Source organism: Diadema antillarum, unplaced genomic scaffold (assembly GCF_040938485.1).
Source record: "Diadema antillarum isolate AM-2024a unplaced genomic scaffold, OU_Dant_1.0 seq00001176_RagTag, whole genome shotgun sequence".
Classification (NCBI taxonomy): Eukaryota; Metazoa; Echinodermata; class Echinoidea; order Diadematoida; family Diadematidae; genus Diadema; species Diadema antillarum.
This window is the reverse complement of record NW_027271979.1, coordinates 549,813-565,236: the sequence shown is the minus strand read 5'-3', so window position 1 is coordinate 565,236 and position 15,424 is coordinate 549,813. Positions and strand designations below refer to the sequence as shown.

The window sequence follows — 15,424 nt, the reverse complement described above, 5'->3', positions numbered from 1 at the left end:
TATGAGGAATATCAATTCAGATAGAAGGCATTATTCTGTTTGTGCTTAATCATCTCGGTGTGATCGTTGGATGTATCTTCCAAGAGGATAAGTGGGGGAGAAGCATATTATATATACTTGCAATTCATCACAGCTAATAACCACACATTTTCTTTTCAAAAGTAGTTACGCATCAATACTTGTCAAAATCAATTTGCAATGATTATCACAGTAACCAGTCTAGCTGCGCTAATTCCATGATGAACAAATAAATCAACCAAAAAGCATCTGAAGATCAAATTATGCAACCTTCTTTAATTAATGACATGGGTCTCACATGTATTGCTTTAGCATTCCTTTTCAGACCAAGACGCATCCAATACATCAAGTATTGCCTTTCCTTCTTCATCTTTTTTTTTTTTTAAGGAATTTGCTGTTTTTGCTGTTTCCTTCCTACATTGACAAATTACAAACAAATCCCTCTTACTATTGAGATCGTCTGACCTGGCAGACAAAGTTTCAAAGAAACATTCACTAGTAAGTTAGTTACAGGGAGACAAGGAGTAACAGAAAGGAGGTGCAGAGCCTATCTACCGAGGGGTGCAGGACCAAGTGGGAGAGGGGTCAGGCGGCTACAACAGAGTACAACAATTTTCAAACTGGAGAGAATGCTGGGAAAACAAGAACTCATGTCTGGGACAGGGGTAGAGGGAGGGGGGCAAGAGAGGAATGGGTTGACGTTTATGCCATGCACAGGCACTGTAGAGAGTCTATAATGGTCACCTGGAGCAAATTGAAACATCAGAACACACTAAAACTTACGTTCAGACAAGAATAAAAGGAAATCACAACTTTGATTGAAAATACGCCTAAATTTTTTTCTCTTTTGCAAATTCATCGAATTCAGAGAACAATATTGACCTCCTGAGTTTGTTCGTAGAAAAAAAAATGGTTTCCTGTTTAAACTGTAAAAAGAATAATAATAATAATAATAATAATAATAATAATAATAATAATAATAATAAAATCTGGAAATTAACTCAGGCATTTTCAAATGCATGGAAACATGTCTAAATCCAACATTTGATCCCATAGGCTACTTCTGGTCTGATTATTAGTGAAAGTCTGCCTGCATAAAACCAGCTATACTAACCTTCAGTGTCCTTGTCCATGATTTTGAGGTTTCCTTTCCTCCGCCCCTCCGTTCTCCCGTTGGTTAAGGCCGGTTCCGCTGCTGCTATAGCCGTGGGAGGTGCTGGGGCTGGGGTTGCGGTAAGGGTGCCCACCTTGGTGGCAGGGGAGGCGGCGGTAGCAGCTGAAAGGTTTCTCTGGTCTCTCCTGGTGTCACCAGGGGGCTGCATGGACATTGTGGCAGTAAGCTAGGAGAGAAAACAGTATGAAAATAGACATGAAAACTCTAGATTTTCCTACATGTGCTCTTAAAGGGATGGTATAGTCTCCGTTGGAATGGAGCCTTGGCTTTCCAACAGTTTCTTTTCGATGATTCTTAGAGACAATGAGAAACCTCTTATAGCATATGAAAGAGCATAGAGTCCAAAGAGAAATTCAAAGTTTATTTGATGAAAACTGGTTTTGAAATGGTTGAGATATCTAAAACACAGCAATTCTATTAAGAGGGGGGACCCACCTTTTATTAGGACCACTTTGTTTTACTTTATTTTTGGATATCTCGGCTATTTCAAATGGATTTTCATCAAATTAACACTGATTTTCTTTTAGATTTTTATGTTCTTTATAGCTTCATATCTGTTTCTCTATTGGGCAGATTCACAATAAGAGAAATCCTAGTCTGGGTAAATACACAGTCACTTCATATTCTGCTTTGGAATAATGCTGGCAATGAAGGAGAGTAAGCTCAGAACACCAGACCTTCATATTTGTTGAGTACATTTACCTGCCAGCACAAATGTGAGGGACATGGGCTTTAAGATATTCAACAAAGAAAGCACTCAACATTTTGTAGCATCACATCGAACCAAAATAACAATATAATAATTTTTTTTTTCAATTCTGAGGCTGGCATGTTATGGTACATCAGTGAAATTTTCACTTGCTAAAATTAGTTGAAGGTTGCTTTAATTTGGAAATGTGGACCACAACTAGTTCCTGTTGACTAGTGTGAAACTCCAGAGGATGAAAGGTAGGGAAGGCCAGGGTTGGCAGAGTTTCCTTTGCTTGTTTTTAACTCTCTCGCCCACATCAACCCCCCCCCCCCCCCACCAGCAAAAAGCGCACCAGACAGGAGGTGACTGGCTATCAACTTAAAGTACATCTTCATACAACTAGAGAAGCACTCTGAGAGCGCTCGGCAGACCTTCCCTAAGCAGCTCATTTCCACCACTGATCTTGTTCTTCCGTAGAGAACAGTGATTTCTACCAGTATGTATGCATGCTGAAAATCGCCCAATTTCCCAATATAGAAATCTTTTGTTACATCATCAATGCAAGCTGCACAGCGCGCCTCGCCCTGGACCAGAGACTAAAGCACGCACTCTAGTGCGCGTATGAAAACCTAAAAAATACGCAGCTTAAACTACAAGGTTCAATGACCCTACATGCCAAAATATTGAAAATCCTTCATAAAATCCATAAAAAATTCCAAGATGACTGTCAAAATTTAATCATCTGTTGCTTATGTCATTCTCAACCTTCCCTGTAAGTTTCATCTAAATCCGTTAACAACTTTTTGACTTATTTTTGCACATGGACAAACAAACAAACAAACCAACCAACACTGATGAAAACATAACCTCTTCCCTTGGCGGAGGTAATGAATACAGTGTAAGAAATCAAGAGTGTGCCTCGGGGTGGTGATATGACTGAGGCATGCAGCTCGAAATATACCTTGGCTTTCAGCATCTCAGTCTGCACAGAGCTTGTCTTGGGGTCCTCGTCGCGGAGGAAACTGTCGACGGAGGCTGCCCTCGTGTGGCTGATTTCATCGCCTCCGTGCTGCGTCCCGCTGGTGCTGGGACCAACGGACGCCCTTCCACCAATGTCATATGATCCTTGGGAGGTAGACAAAAAGACACAAACAGTCACAATGACTCTCAAGGGTATCATTCTGGTTGAATTTCCCCCATCACTTCCGACACTTGCTTCCTTTCCAACATTTTTCTCTGTCAACATTTCACTGAAAACCATGAAACTGTCAATTTAATCAACCCAGCACATCCTGCAATGGAAACTTGTGGACTGTGACTCTTCAAAAAGAGAACTGCATGCCAATGACTGTGAAATCTTCTTTTATACATCAGGCATAAAAACAAACTGTTCCAAACAGCTAAACATGATGGATGCAGAGTCCATAATGAATCATTGAAAGGCAGTACATTTTCATCAGTGAACATTGTTGATGTCAGTGGAATTCAATTCAATTCAATTCAATTCAATTAATTTATTTCCAAACAGGGAGTAAAAAAGAAATACAAATAACATCACAGAATTTGCACCTTAGCTTATGCAAAATACAATGAATATTTCCAAAGTGGAGGAATCAACAATAGGCCTCAAGGCGGCCTTTCAAAGGCTGATCACTGTCAGATAATGGAGAAATCTACGTTTAAAAGACACCCTTCCTCACAAACTAACTAATCAAAAATCCAAATTGACCAGACATAAATTTGCAGACTTTTCATGATATCTGCGTCTGCGGACTCAGTCATTCTAAAATCCAACGGTCTTCACTATTTCCTAAGACCTCTTCAATAGATTCCTCCGTTCCTGGGCCAATGCAGTCCTTCTTACCACTGTATGTCTTCAGGGTCTCAATGAGAATCCGTTGTCCATCCAGCGAGGCCACAGTGAAGTCCAGGTCCAGGGGGACCGGGGAGTCACTCTGGAGACAGAGAAAAAATGTTTTTAGGCCAGTTTGGGGGGGGGGGGGGGGGGGTTTCTATTCAGGTAGTTCTATGCTTTGATATGATCTTACTGAAATAACTCCTGACCTTCAAATAGGTCACTGCTGTATCATTTCAAGGCCTTTTAAAATACAGCAAAACTTGAGGATGACAGCAACAATAAACATTATGAGGATAATAATAATAATAATAACAATAATAACAATAACAACAACAATGAAAATAATGATGATCCAATAATATGATATTGATATGATAGTAAGAATATGATAATAATGATGATAATAATAAAAGAAGAGGAGAAGAAATACAACAATGAATATAAATTACAAGATCACACAGAAAATGTAGTGTAGCTCCAGATATAACTATCAATGGAAAAATGAGGAAATCCCAGGTTGGGATAGAAGATAAAGTCTGAATATTAAATTCTTGCAGACCCTCTTTTCCTTTTTGACAAATTCAACTCCACTGCAGGTGTTCCAACCCTGAAATGTAATCATCTTGCACCACTTGTCTCACCAAGTGAACCACCAGTGCATCCAGGTGCAGCTTGTACTTGTAGGCCACTGGTCTCAGTACTTCAATGATCTTCTTGGACAGCTTGGACTTGACCCCTATGACTCTCTTGTTGGGCAGCTCAATCCTGCAAAAGCAATTGCACAAGAGTAAAAAGGTTCAGTGTCTTCAGCGTCATAAACCTATACTCTTCAAGCATTGTGGAAGAACGGATAAATCATTTCCTCTAGCTCATATGTGACAGCTTTCATTTGCACAGCCTTGTGAAAGGGTGTTGAAAGATATAATTATATTAAGTCAAGTGCTCTTTCTAGAAAAATGTTTTTTTTTTCCCTTCATATTGTTTTCCAAACATGACGTCACAAACTGTAGTAGTCTTCTTATCCGGCAATGACGGTACCAAAACTTAAACAATTCATAACACTGGAATGGCTTGTCCAATTTCCCTGAAACTTTCACTGATGTGTTCTACTGACATTGCTGCATTCATTCAATCAACATGTACAGTATATCTGGGTTTTATTCCCCTGTTTGGCTTGGCTTGAGTTTGGCCATGGGGTACACAAAAATCTGTGCATTTTATGTGAGCATAACATTGTCTACTGGACTCACTTGAAGAGGACTCTTCTTTCCACAATGATCTGGCGTCCAATCAAACTGGTGGCCATCTGGTCCATGTCCACCAACTGTGGGGAGATGCATGCAAAATGCCTTTGAATGTAGAGTATAGAGTCAATTGGAATATTACCAACATGTCATGGCCAAATTAGAATAAAAAGGAATATTCTGGAAGCAGGAACCTTGGGACAGGGGTAAAAGGCTTCCTCAACATTTTTGATTAAGATCTAGGCAGCACTCACCTGGGATTTTACTGCATAACTTGGGACAGATTCAAAATCACAACTTGGTGGCTTTCCAGACAAGCCGGAAGCAGACTTTTTTTTTTTTTTTTTTTTTTCCCTAGATGAAAGTCTGCTTATATAAACGTTGGAGGAGTGTAACATTACAAGGCTACACCTGCTCTTCATCCACGTACGTGTATGTCTCCGTACTGTTTGATGGCGGATGCATTACCACAACCACCGCCACCATTTGTACTATGTGCACTTTCATAAGTTTGTTCCAACCAGGGCAAGGTTGATCATATACCAGCACAAACATATTAGTGAGGGAAATGGAAAACTGTGCTGGGAAGATTCTCATGATAACATATAGTTGGTCCATAAAGTTGAATCCGTATAAAATCAACTGAATTATACACAAATTCCAAGAATAGCTTTATAATTTTTGGAATGATCTTTAACCAGGGCTCCACACTAACTTTTATTTTTGGTTGCCCAAAGGCAAACATCCGACCTTTTTTGTTGGCCCGATCAGGCCACCAAATTCTTCATTTCTGAAATTTTGGTGGCCCGACGTGTGTTCTTGGTGGCCCTGGGCCACCGGGCCACTGTTAGTGTCGAGCCCTGCTTTAACTCAAGTTCGTCAACAATAATTTCAGACTAACATTTTTTTCTCCCCACTTTGGTGAATTTATCATACATGCCAGCATTTTTTAATAGAGGACCTTTTTTTTTGAATGAATGAATGAATGAATTTGAATGGAAGACTTTCAGGTTTCGAGACAAAGAAGATTTGTCTTTCAGCTACAGTACTGACAGCATATTATTTTCCACATATTCGCGAATATTTGCGCATTTTGCGCATATGCACGCATATTCGTGCATCGTAAATTCGCGAATATTCACGCATTGCAAATGCGCTATGTACTATATTTCACTTTGGATATCAAGCGCCAATTATTTCCGAGTATTCGCGAATATTCGCGAATATTCGCAAATGTGCAATTCGCGAACATTTGCGAATGTGTTATTCGCGAATATTCAGAAATATTCCCGAATGTTCGCATGGAAAATATTTCGCTGTCGGCACTGTAGCTATAGTCTCTACACATTTTTTTCTTTCCGCTCATAGATTTGCACTTATTTACACAAAATTCACACTTTTTACCCTATTTTGTTTTTTGTTGTTTTTTTGTGCAGTAACACAAGACTACACTAGAATGCAATGTCATCCCAAGCTTGCAACGACTGTATTTAAGAAGAGTGAAATCAACCAACCAAATAGAGTGTTGTCATCAATATCCCAATGAAATGAGAACATGACGGGAGTTTTATGTTTCAAATATTTCCATAGCAGAGTGACACTGATAGCAATCAGAAACTCTGATAGGATGGGGTGATAGTGTCTTCAACTCAGAAAACTTCCCTGACCTGCATAAAAATCTTCACCAAATTCCCTTTTCTGGCATGAAATCAACAGAAATATCATGCGTATCCTGTTCATCAAGCATTTGCAGTGCTGTGATAACTTGATGAAATAGCATGCAATGAAGATTTTAAAGTGGGTAGAGGTTGTAGTTGTTGGTTAATTGACCAAAGACAAGATATTTACTTTCGTAATTTTGTGGGCAGAACTAGCAGGAGTGCTGTGAGGTGATGATTCTAAATGTGGTTGCAAACAACATCAGAGTTTCTTGAAAACATCACAATACCAAACTTTCATATCTTAGGTATGATCTTGATGAAACTGCTACTACTCTGTTGGTTTGTTATTAACATTAACTTCAAACATAGAGAGGCATTTCACTTTAAAAAGACAGCGCTCTCGCCCACACGTCATCTAGACAGATATGTTTCATACCCTGTCATGTAAGTAAATGAACCTGATAACAGATTTTCTTGTCACACATATCACTGGTTATGTCGGAACGCATTTCTTTCTGTCAATTGTTAATCATTAATTCTTAATTTTATTGATCAGTATGATACGGTTGGTACTCAAAAGTACGCTGGTGCACCATGAAAATTAAATGAGCATAAGTAAACAATAACAACAAAAGAGCAAAGGCGTCTAAAGCTTTAAAAATCTAAACAAATTGTGTTCAAAGCCTTCATAACTAAATGAGCACTTTGAATCTTTTATGTGCAAATGATTGGACACATGCAATTGCATGCCCGCTGATATGATGGAAAAAAAAAAGAAGGAAAGAAATAGCATTAAAAATTCATGTTTTCAATGACAGATGGAAAATATACATGTAGATGTGGATATTTCATGATTTCAAGCAAAGTGGAACATGACTGTTTCTATTCTTTACTTTTGAGTAAGACTTCCTGTAGGCATTTTTTTTTCCAGCAGGATAACAATGTACCGGCCTGCCATAATATGAGGGTACTCACTGTAAATGTCAATATTTTCGCGCGATTAATTTTTCGCGCTGAGCGGCTCGAAAACGTATTCGCGGGTTCTTAAATTCGCGCTCTGCAGCAGGTTACTTTACTGTAGTACACATTCACTGCTTTCATCCAAAGCCTCTGCTACATAGCTTGCTATGCCAGCGTACGGCAAGCGACGTAGCGAGCGGCTCGACTGCGAGTACAAGCACTCAAATACGTAGTACAGCTGTGACTGTAGTACTGTAGTCATGGGGGAATGTAGCATCGGTGCGCGCGGTGCACACTGCATACTACAGTACACAGCAATCTATCGTCTCTTCGCACAGTACTAGTAGCGTAAACATGCCTGTACATTGTACTACGTAGCAGTATCATCGATGAAGCGCACACAATTCATCCCGTTCAAAATGTGCATAGAAAATTGTGAAGATATATTCGCGCGTTTTTGAATTCGCGCTAGCCGAACGTAGCGCGAAATCCGCGAAAATTAATGTACCGCGAAAATTTCCACGTTTACAGTATTGTCCATGAGTTAGCATTCCATTTTCATGCATTTTCTCCTTTGAATTCTATATAATTATGATGACTTATATTCATCAAATCTTTCTATTCAAAATTGGAGAGCTATAATATAAAGAGCTTAAGCTTTGACTATACACCTGGAGAGGCAGAACAATAAAAACAATAAATCAATATATAAATGGATTTTTGAAATATGCACAAAGGGAATATCAGCGTGAAAACAAGAGGCACTGCCAAATCAATGTAGCAACAAAAAAAAAAGGAATAAAAGTGATATGAACATTATCAAAATTTGTTATAATGCAAGCATTTATGATGAATGAGGCTGTGCACACATGACTTTTAAATGAATGTAAAGCAGACTATAAAGCATGAAAGGCTACAGCAGCATGGTAACACCGTATACAATGTAGGCAGGATCATACATGTAAACCATCACCAAATGTGGCAAGAGGCTCTATTAAAGGCAGACATGGCATGGCAAAGTTACCAACGGCAATATATATGCAAGGGACTACAGGCATGACGGCACATCCCTCAATCAAGCTTACACTCGCCATGAGAGGGAACTGTTTTTTGTAAGATTGATAAGGTAGCAACATGGGTATGGGAGGATAAGGGGTTACAGGAAAGAATGGACACTCTAGTTAATGGAGAGCATGTTTTCCAAATGATGAAAAGCGAATGAAGCATGGGATTTGACTTGGGCTAAATACGCGAGGTCATGATGTACTCTATGCGACATTGTAATTGCACGTTAGTCAAGTAACGGGAAAAGAAGGTCAAGATACAACTATTATGTCATTCAATTAAAAGTGCCTAATGTTTGTTGGTGTTTCATGCAGTCATAGGCATTATCAGCAAAGATGGAGCTAGCTTTCCATATCAATGTGTTGGCACCAAGGATAATGTTCTTGCAAAATACCAGTAAAGTCATGATGATGCTGTGGCCATATAGCACATACATAAATATACAACAACAACAAAATGAAGGAGGCCAATACTGATATTCGGCTAGTGTTCATATACCTTCTGTTTAACCGTATCACTCTGAAAGAGAAAGTTGCAGACAGAAAGAGAGAAAAAGATGCAAATGTGGAAATTGTTCACGTTTTCCGGAAAAAAATCACACAATACTTTTCTTCACCACACAGCAAACAGAGACTAATAGCCTGCACATCAACTCATTACCAAAAGGCAATTCTTGCCAGAGAAGGACACACACATTTTGCTTTGTCACTATTTTCCTCTCACGAGTTCTATTCCACCCTGAAATCTGATGACACCTTCACTAATTAATCCTCACTTTGTCAAAAAGTACCATCCATGTGTGATCACTGGTATCTCATTATATGTCACACCACATATTACCTCTGAATGCATAAGCAACTAGCGTTGTACAAGCACTCAGATTCACTTCAAGAAATGCACTGCAGCAATTTCATTGACAAAGAGCTAAGTACAAAGGGCAACACATGGAATCAAATATAACATCTATTTCCCTCGCTATAAAAGAGTCTAGAATGAAACTGAAGTCCAGAAAAAAATAAAAGTCTAGAAAGTTTGATGCTACAGAGACTTTGTCCCATCTTCTGGGCTAAGCACTTTCTTCAATAAATTGGGATAATGACATAGACACTGTCTGTTTCTTTCAACGGGTCTCTCTTCACTTATTAGTTTTGCTGTTTTCATTTGTATTTTATCTGTCTTTAAATGACAAAGTGGCACCATTTTGTCTTCTTCAAAAAGGAAAAAGAAGGACCACCAAAAACTTAGTTTCCTAAGCTAAGCTGGCCAAGTGATCCAAAAATCTAGCTGGCAATGATCTCAATACACCACATTGGATTCTGAACTAAAGAACCCCCACCCCCACGCCTTTTTATTTGGTTTGTCATCCCTCACCTCCTTGGTATCGTTGAGGAAGATCTCCACGTTCTGCAGCCCGAGGCCTCGCTCCTCCAGCAGGGGCATGAGAACCTGCCCCAGGTTCTGGTCCGGCTCGGGGGTCAGCGTCAGGATCTCGTTGTTGGGGAAGATCATGTGGAAGCAGTGGTTCATGTCCACATACTGCAGAGGACAAGGGAGAAGAGAACAGAGAGAAGAGGGAGGAAGGAGATAGGAGACCGTTATAACAGAGAAAGAAGGGGGGCATGATCAACGCCAAATGCATGGTTCAACATTGAGAAGTAAAAGATCTTGTGAGGCATACTGTGGCTTTTCTATAACATTTTTTACTTCTAGTACCATTGCATAAACATGCAATCTTACACAAATTTGTAAAAATGATCACTAGATGGTTTCAAATGAATTACACTGGACATTCATCTCAATTCAGTTGCAGGTCTTCATGATACTGGCAGGCAAATTCCAATAAGATTAATCATGGTATAGAGTCAAATACAGTTGATAAAGGTTTTAAGGAAGCGGGGGGGGGGGGGAACATTAGTTTCATCAATAATATGATCCTTATACAAGGAAAGATTTATACATATATAACCTACACACTTACAAACCTCACATAACAAAACCACTCACATACAGTCCAGGATGTACAGGAATCCAGGTGATCGACACTTGAGGAAAGTTTGTCTGAAACTGAACACGTTTCTACAAATCTAAACCACACTTTGGATTGGACAACTATCGCTCTGGTCATTGGGGGGGGGGGGGGGGGGGGGGAGGGAGGGCAAGGGGAAGAGCTTAGTCTGTGAACCTGCCACAGCAGTACTAACCTTTCCTCCAGCTGGCCTGAAGTCACTGCTAGTGACTGAACTGTGACGACTGCTAACGCTGGTCTCATCATTCCCTGAACCTGCCAATCAAAAAAAAAAAAAAAACACGAAAATGATGAAAACCAAAAAATAACTAACCACTGATCATCAACGACGGAAAGTGTGCCTCCCAGTGATTGTTTGTATCCCTACAGTACCCATGATGGACAAAGCCAGTCGCCACTAGCAACAAACACAGAAACTGTCAGCGCGGGCACACGACGAGTACAGATGAATTGGATGAAGCGATGATTAGGGGGGCCCCAAGTGGCCTGAAATAATTAATGGCAATTATAGTCTCACAACTTTCACTTCCCTTTTCCTGCCATGCCATTTTGCTTTCATCTCCATTCCTTCTTTGTGCAATGGGTGAAAATAGCAATGCATGCACCACTATGTCTAACAGATTCAATATGGCAATGGATTTTGGCAAGTGCTAAACTCAGTGGCAAATGACTACTTCAAACATAACAAATGAATATGCTTTCAAGCAAATTCAACTTCCTCATTGTGCCTAAAAGACAAGATAGGATACTGGAAAACACAATATATTCGCGGCATGAAATTTTCATTGATTGTCACTGGCATTCGATGCATATACAATGTAGTGTAGGTAAGAACTTTCGCATGCATTTTAATTTCACAGATCTTGGCTCTCGCGAAATTTGTGAAATTAAAACGCACGTGAACATTCCTCGTTTTACAGTACCTATTACATTGCAATCTGTAGCAGATCTTCACTAACATTTGGAGTCACCCTTAATTCTCTTGTGCTGGCAGATGCAATGTCATTCAAACAGGGTAATCAAAACATCACCATACAATAAACTTTTATCACATCAAAACTCCCATTCCACAATTGTATTAGATCAAAGTGCAATGTTCATTCCTATTCCATAGTTTCTGCACTTCACACTTTCAAAAAAAAACAAAAGAATTTCTGCCTATTTGCCAGGTTTTTTTTTAATTTAAACTTTCACACTGTTGTTGCAAAAAGTTTAAAAAAGTACAAGCTGCAATATTTTTCATCTCCTCACTTGATGTCGGTTTGTCTCCGTCCTTGGGTTTCTTCTGTTTGTCTGTAGATACATCACAAAAACAAAGAAAATGGAAGAATAACAGAGAAAAATTAAAAGAGTAAAAAAAAGTGAATAGATCAAAATCTCATGCCAGTAAAGTGCAGTTTATGTCTCTTAGAAATTGAAAACAAGTTTGTATTCTCTACAAGTTCGTCACACCCTTCTTCTGTTTTGAAAATTCACTTCCTACACAGGTGAAACTAATACAGTAAGCTATCCACCAAGCTTTGCATCAATTTGACTAAAATATCAGTGGCCAGGGCAGAATGGGATGCTTAAGCTCCTACCTGATCATTTCCTCCAGGGGGGAAAAAAATGGTATATTGATTCACCTCCCTATGACAAACTGCTACCTGAAAAAAACTGAGAGGCCACACACATGCTCACATGTATCAAAGTGTGGTTTACCATACTAAAGGATAAGCTAGGAAATGTGGTTTGGGAAAACAGCAGCACGCTTGGACCACAACAAAACTGTAAGACTATATTTCAAGCACCCCATCCACTGCTGAAAAGGAGTATTAAAGTCATAAATATTTTGCCTTGTTTTTCTTGGTGAAAGTGTTACATTTAGTAATGAGTTGAACATTATCTCAGCGCTTCCATGAAACTATAAGAAAAGGGATGCCCATTTGCCACAATGATAACCAAGCCAAATTATATCTGCTATGCCATCAACAACGAACATGACGCAGAGAGAGAATTTATATGTCAACTGAGGTCAACTGAGGTAAGACCATCAAAGTTAATTGAAATACTCACTTCTCCATGGTAAAATTGATGTCTTTTTCTTGTCACCATTCTCTTCATCTTTCTCACTGAAACTTGGTTTCTGAAAGATGCAGAAAACAAATACAAACCCAAATACCATGAAAACAAACAAATAAATATCAACACAGAGGCAAAAGTAAGTGTGTTTTGTCCCCGTTAATTACTGATGCACAGCTACATACAAGACAGATTAGGCAATGCCAAGTACCATGAGGTACATGTATTTCAACCAATTTGAAACTGTAACTTAGTTTCCTGTTGTTTTAGAGTGACCATACTTTAAAACAGAGATGAAAATGTGTATTGCAATGCTGAAAATGTCAGTGATAAAATTAAGTTACTGTTTGTAAATTATGCTCAAATTCTTCAAGCATCTCTAAATCAATAACATAAACTGTTAACAAATTTTGAATTGATATCCACATCACTACTTCCCAAAGACATGAAGTACTGAAAAAGCCTATTCCCTGATATCAATCATACTCCACACGACAAAGTTGGAGATCACACTCTAATACTTTTGAATCCCCGAGAGAATCAGGTTTTGAAAGGTACGTATCACAACAACGTGGCCATTAAACAAACAAGATTCACAGAGCTGCGATCAATCCGATCAATTACAACCTACTGGCTACGCCCTCTCTCACATACCTTTGTCACAATTTCCTCCAACGTTGCAAAACCAAATTTTTTTCAAAACATAAGTCCGGACACTGTAACTTCTCTGCCACCACCCCCCCCCCCCCTTCTTACTGGATATGGAGAGCCATCATAGGCAAAAGTGATATTTTGCTCAACAGGAAGTATGGCAAGCTATTTGGCATCAAGCCCTTTTCCTGCTTTGGCCAAAGGTCAACTCTTTGAAGACCAGAGCTTCTCCTAGTCTACAAAGTATATAGGCACAAGTATTACTCTTCATGGCCAAGGCCAAAATCATCATTTTCTAACTCCTATCTGCCCAGCAAAATTTATAGATTGCAATAGCCAGTGCCCTGCTCCCGGACGAAAATATCTTTAATAGGGGTAATAAAAATACTGGCACTTGAGTTTACTGACAGTCTACACGTACATGCATGAGTAGACGACATGAGACACTATTGTTGTTCTCAGCCTTGACCTATAGATGCACAAGCAAACTCAGTGCTGAAATATACCTTATTCATATTCCACACTGCTACACAAACACAACCATTCACACTTGCATACCATATGCACACGTACACACAAACACACACACGGCACACAAACACACAAAAATATGAAATGCTGCACACATGAAGACAATCCTAAAAAGACACTGAAATTGCAAAAACTAACAGAAAGACATCACCACACACGCAATCCCATACAATCTTTTACAGGTATGTGAACATCTTACGTAAACAGGTTCAATACACTTTGCTGTTTAAAATCATTGGACAAATACATTGTAACCATAACTCTCTTAGAACGAACTTCTGGTAAAGAAAGTGGATCTAAGCAGGAAAAAAAAGTCTTTAAATTAGCTTATAATGCAAGAGTTTTTCTCATAGGGAATCAGCTAAAGGGGGGGGCTCAGATAAGATAAAACACTTTTGACACAACTTTTTTTAACATTTATGTGTGATTTTCATAGAAACTGTGTATACTAATCTCTATATCACATATTAATGGGATTTGGTGATATTGAACCTGTTCTAGGGTTTACATATTTCTACCAGGCATGCCTTGAAAAATATAACCTTCACCTACACTGCTATGCTGCCCAGTATTTTAACAGTGGAGCACCTGTCGTATTTGTTTGTTGTTGTTTTTTTTTTTTTACTTTTTCTTGCTTACTATGATTAGGCATCACCTGCAGACTCAGGACTACTAATACCAACACAGCATGAAGGGGGTGGGGTGGGGTGGGCTGTGGATAGAATCCCTTTTTCAAGAGGACTATATTTGGAAGGTGACTGGTCGACTCTGAGACCACACTGCTGAGCTGAATGTAAAATCTGTGTGAGATCATCAGCTATCCCTCGACTCTGGGCCAAATTCCTTGGCTGCAGTGATGGTCCTCAATTAAACTCTAATCATTCCCAAACCATGCCGAGTCCATAGTACTTGTGCAAAGCAGATAGCCAGTTGTGAATTCCTATAAAGTCTATGATAGAGTGGCAGTTTGATTCTTTATGAACCATGATGCATCAAAACTGTACGTGATACTCGATTCTTTTTTTCTTTTTTTAAGAAAGATTGGAAAAGACCCAAAGCAAAGCGATATTGTTCTATGTAACATTATGGCAGAACACATTCTTTATCGTGTCTTCCAACTGAATGTACCTTGCATTCAGAATGTAATTGAATTGAGCTTTGGTAATTTCTTTAAGAAAAATCATCAACAAAAATCAAACAAAACAGTGTTATCAGTTCATTTCCCATTCTTAACAGCAGACTATGACAGCAGACATAATTTGGCGTGTTTCTGAGTAATATTCAGCATTAGAATTGTGTCAATATGAATGTTTCAACAGCCTAATGAAATTAGTTTTTGCTCCAATAAAACTCCCTAATATTCACATTTGTACCGAGACTTAGTGCATTTCTAATCCTGGGCAAATATCATGTCATTTTGCTTTAATCTTACTGATACAGGAAATGAAGAATATGTATGATTTGCTTAAGCAAAGTATCAAAGT

At 39.0% G+C, this 15,424-nt stretch overlaps 1 protein-coding gene across 1 annotated transcript in view; it reads right to left on the bottom strand.

The window, feature by feature from the left end:
- The window catches only part of LOC139744449 (regulator of G-protein signaling 12-like), a 77,349-nt gene that overhangs the window by 6,151 nt on the left and 55,774 nt on the right, over positions 1–15,424 (bottom strand). The window contains exons 8-17 of the mRNA XM_071654885.1: positions 12,753–12,822; positions 11,949–11,990; positions 10,873–10,952; positions 10,043–10,207; positions 9,170–9,190; positions 4,992–5,065; positions 4,383–4,506; positions 3,748–3,838; positions 2,845–3,008; positions 1,133–1,358 (exon numbers count right to left, since the gene is read on the bottom strand). Of these exons, the coding sequence (XP_071510986.1) occupies positions 1,133–1,358; positions 2,845–3,008; positions 3,748–3,838; positions 4,383–4,506; positions 4,992–5,065; positions 9,170–9,190; positions 10,043–10,207; positions 10,873–10,952; positions 11,949–11,990; positions 12,753–12,822 (1,057 nt within the window). The remainder of the gene's footprint in view (positions 1–1,132; positions 1,359–2,844; positions 3,009–3,747; positions 3,839–4,382; positions 4,507–4,991; positions 5,066–9,169; positions 9,191–10,042; positions 10,208–10,872; positions 10,953–11,948; positions 11,991–12,752; positions 12,823–15,424) is intronic.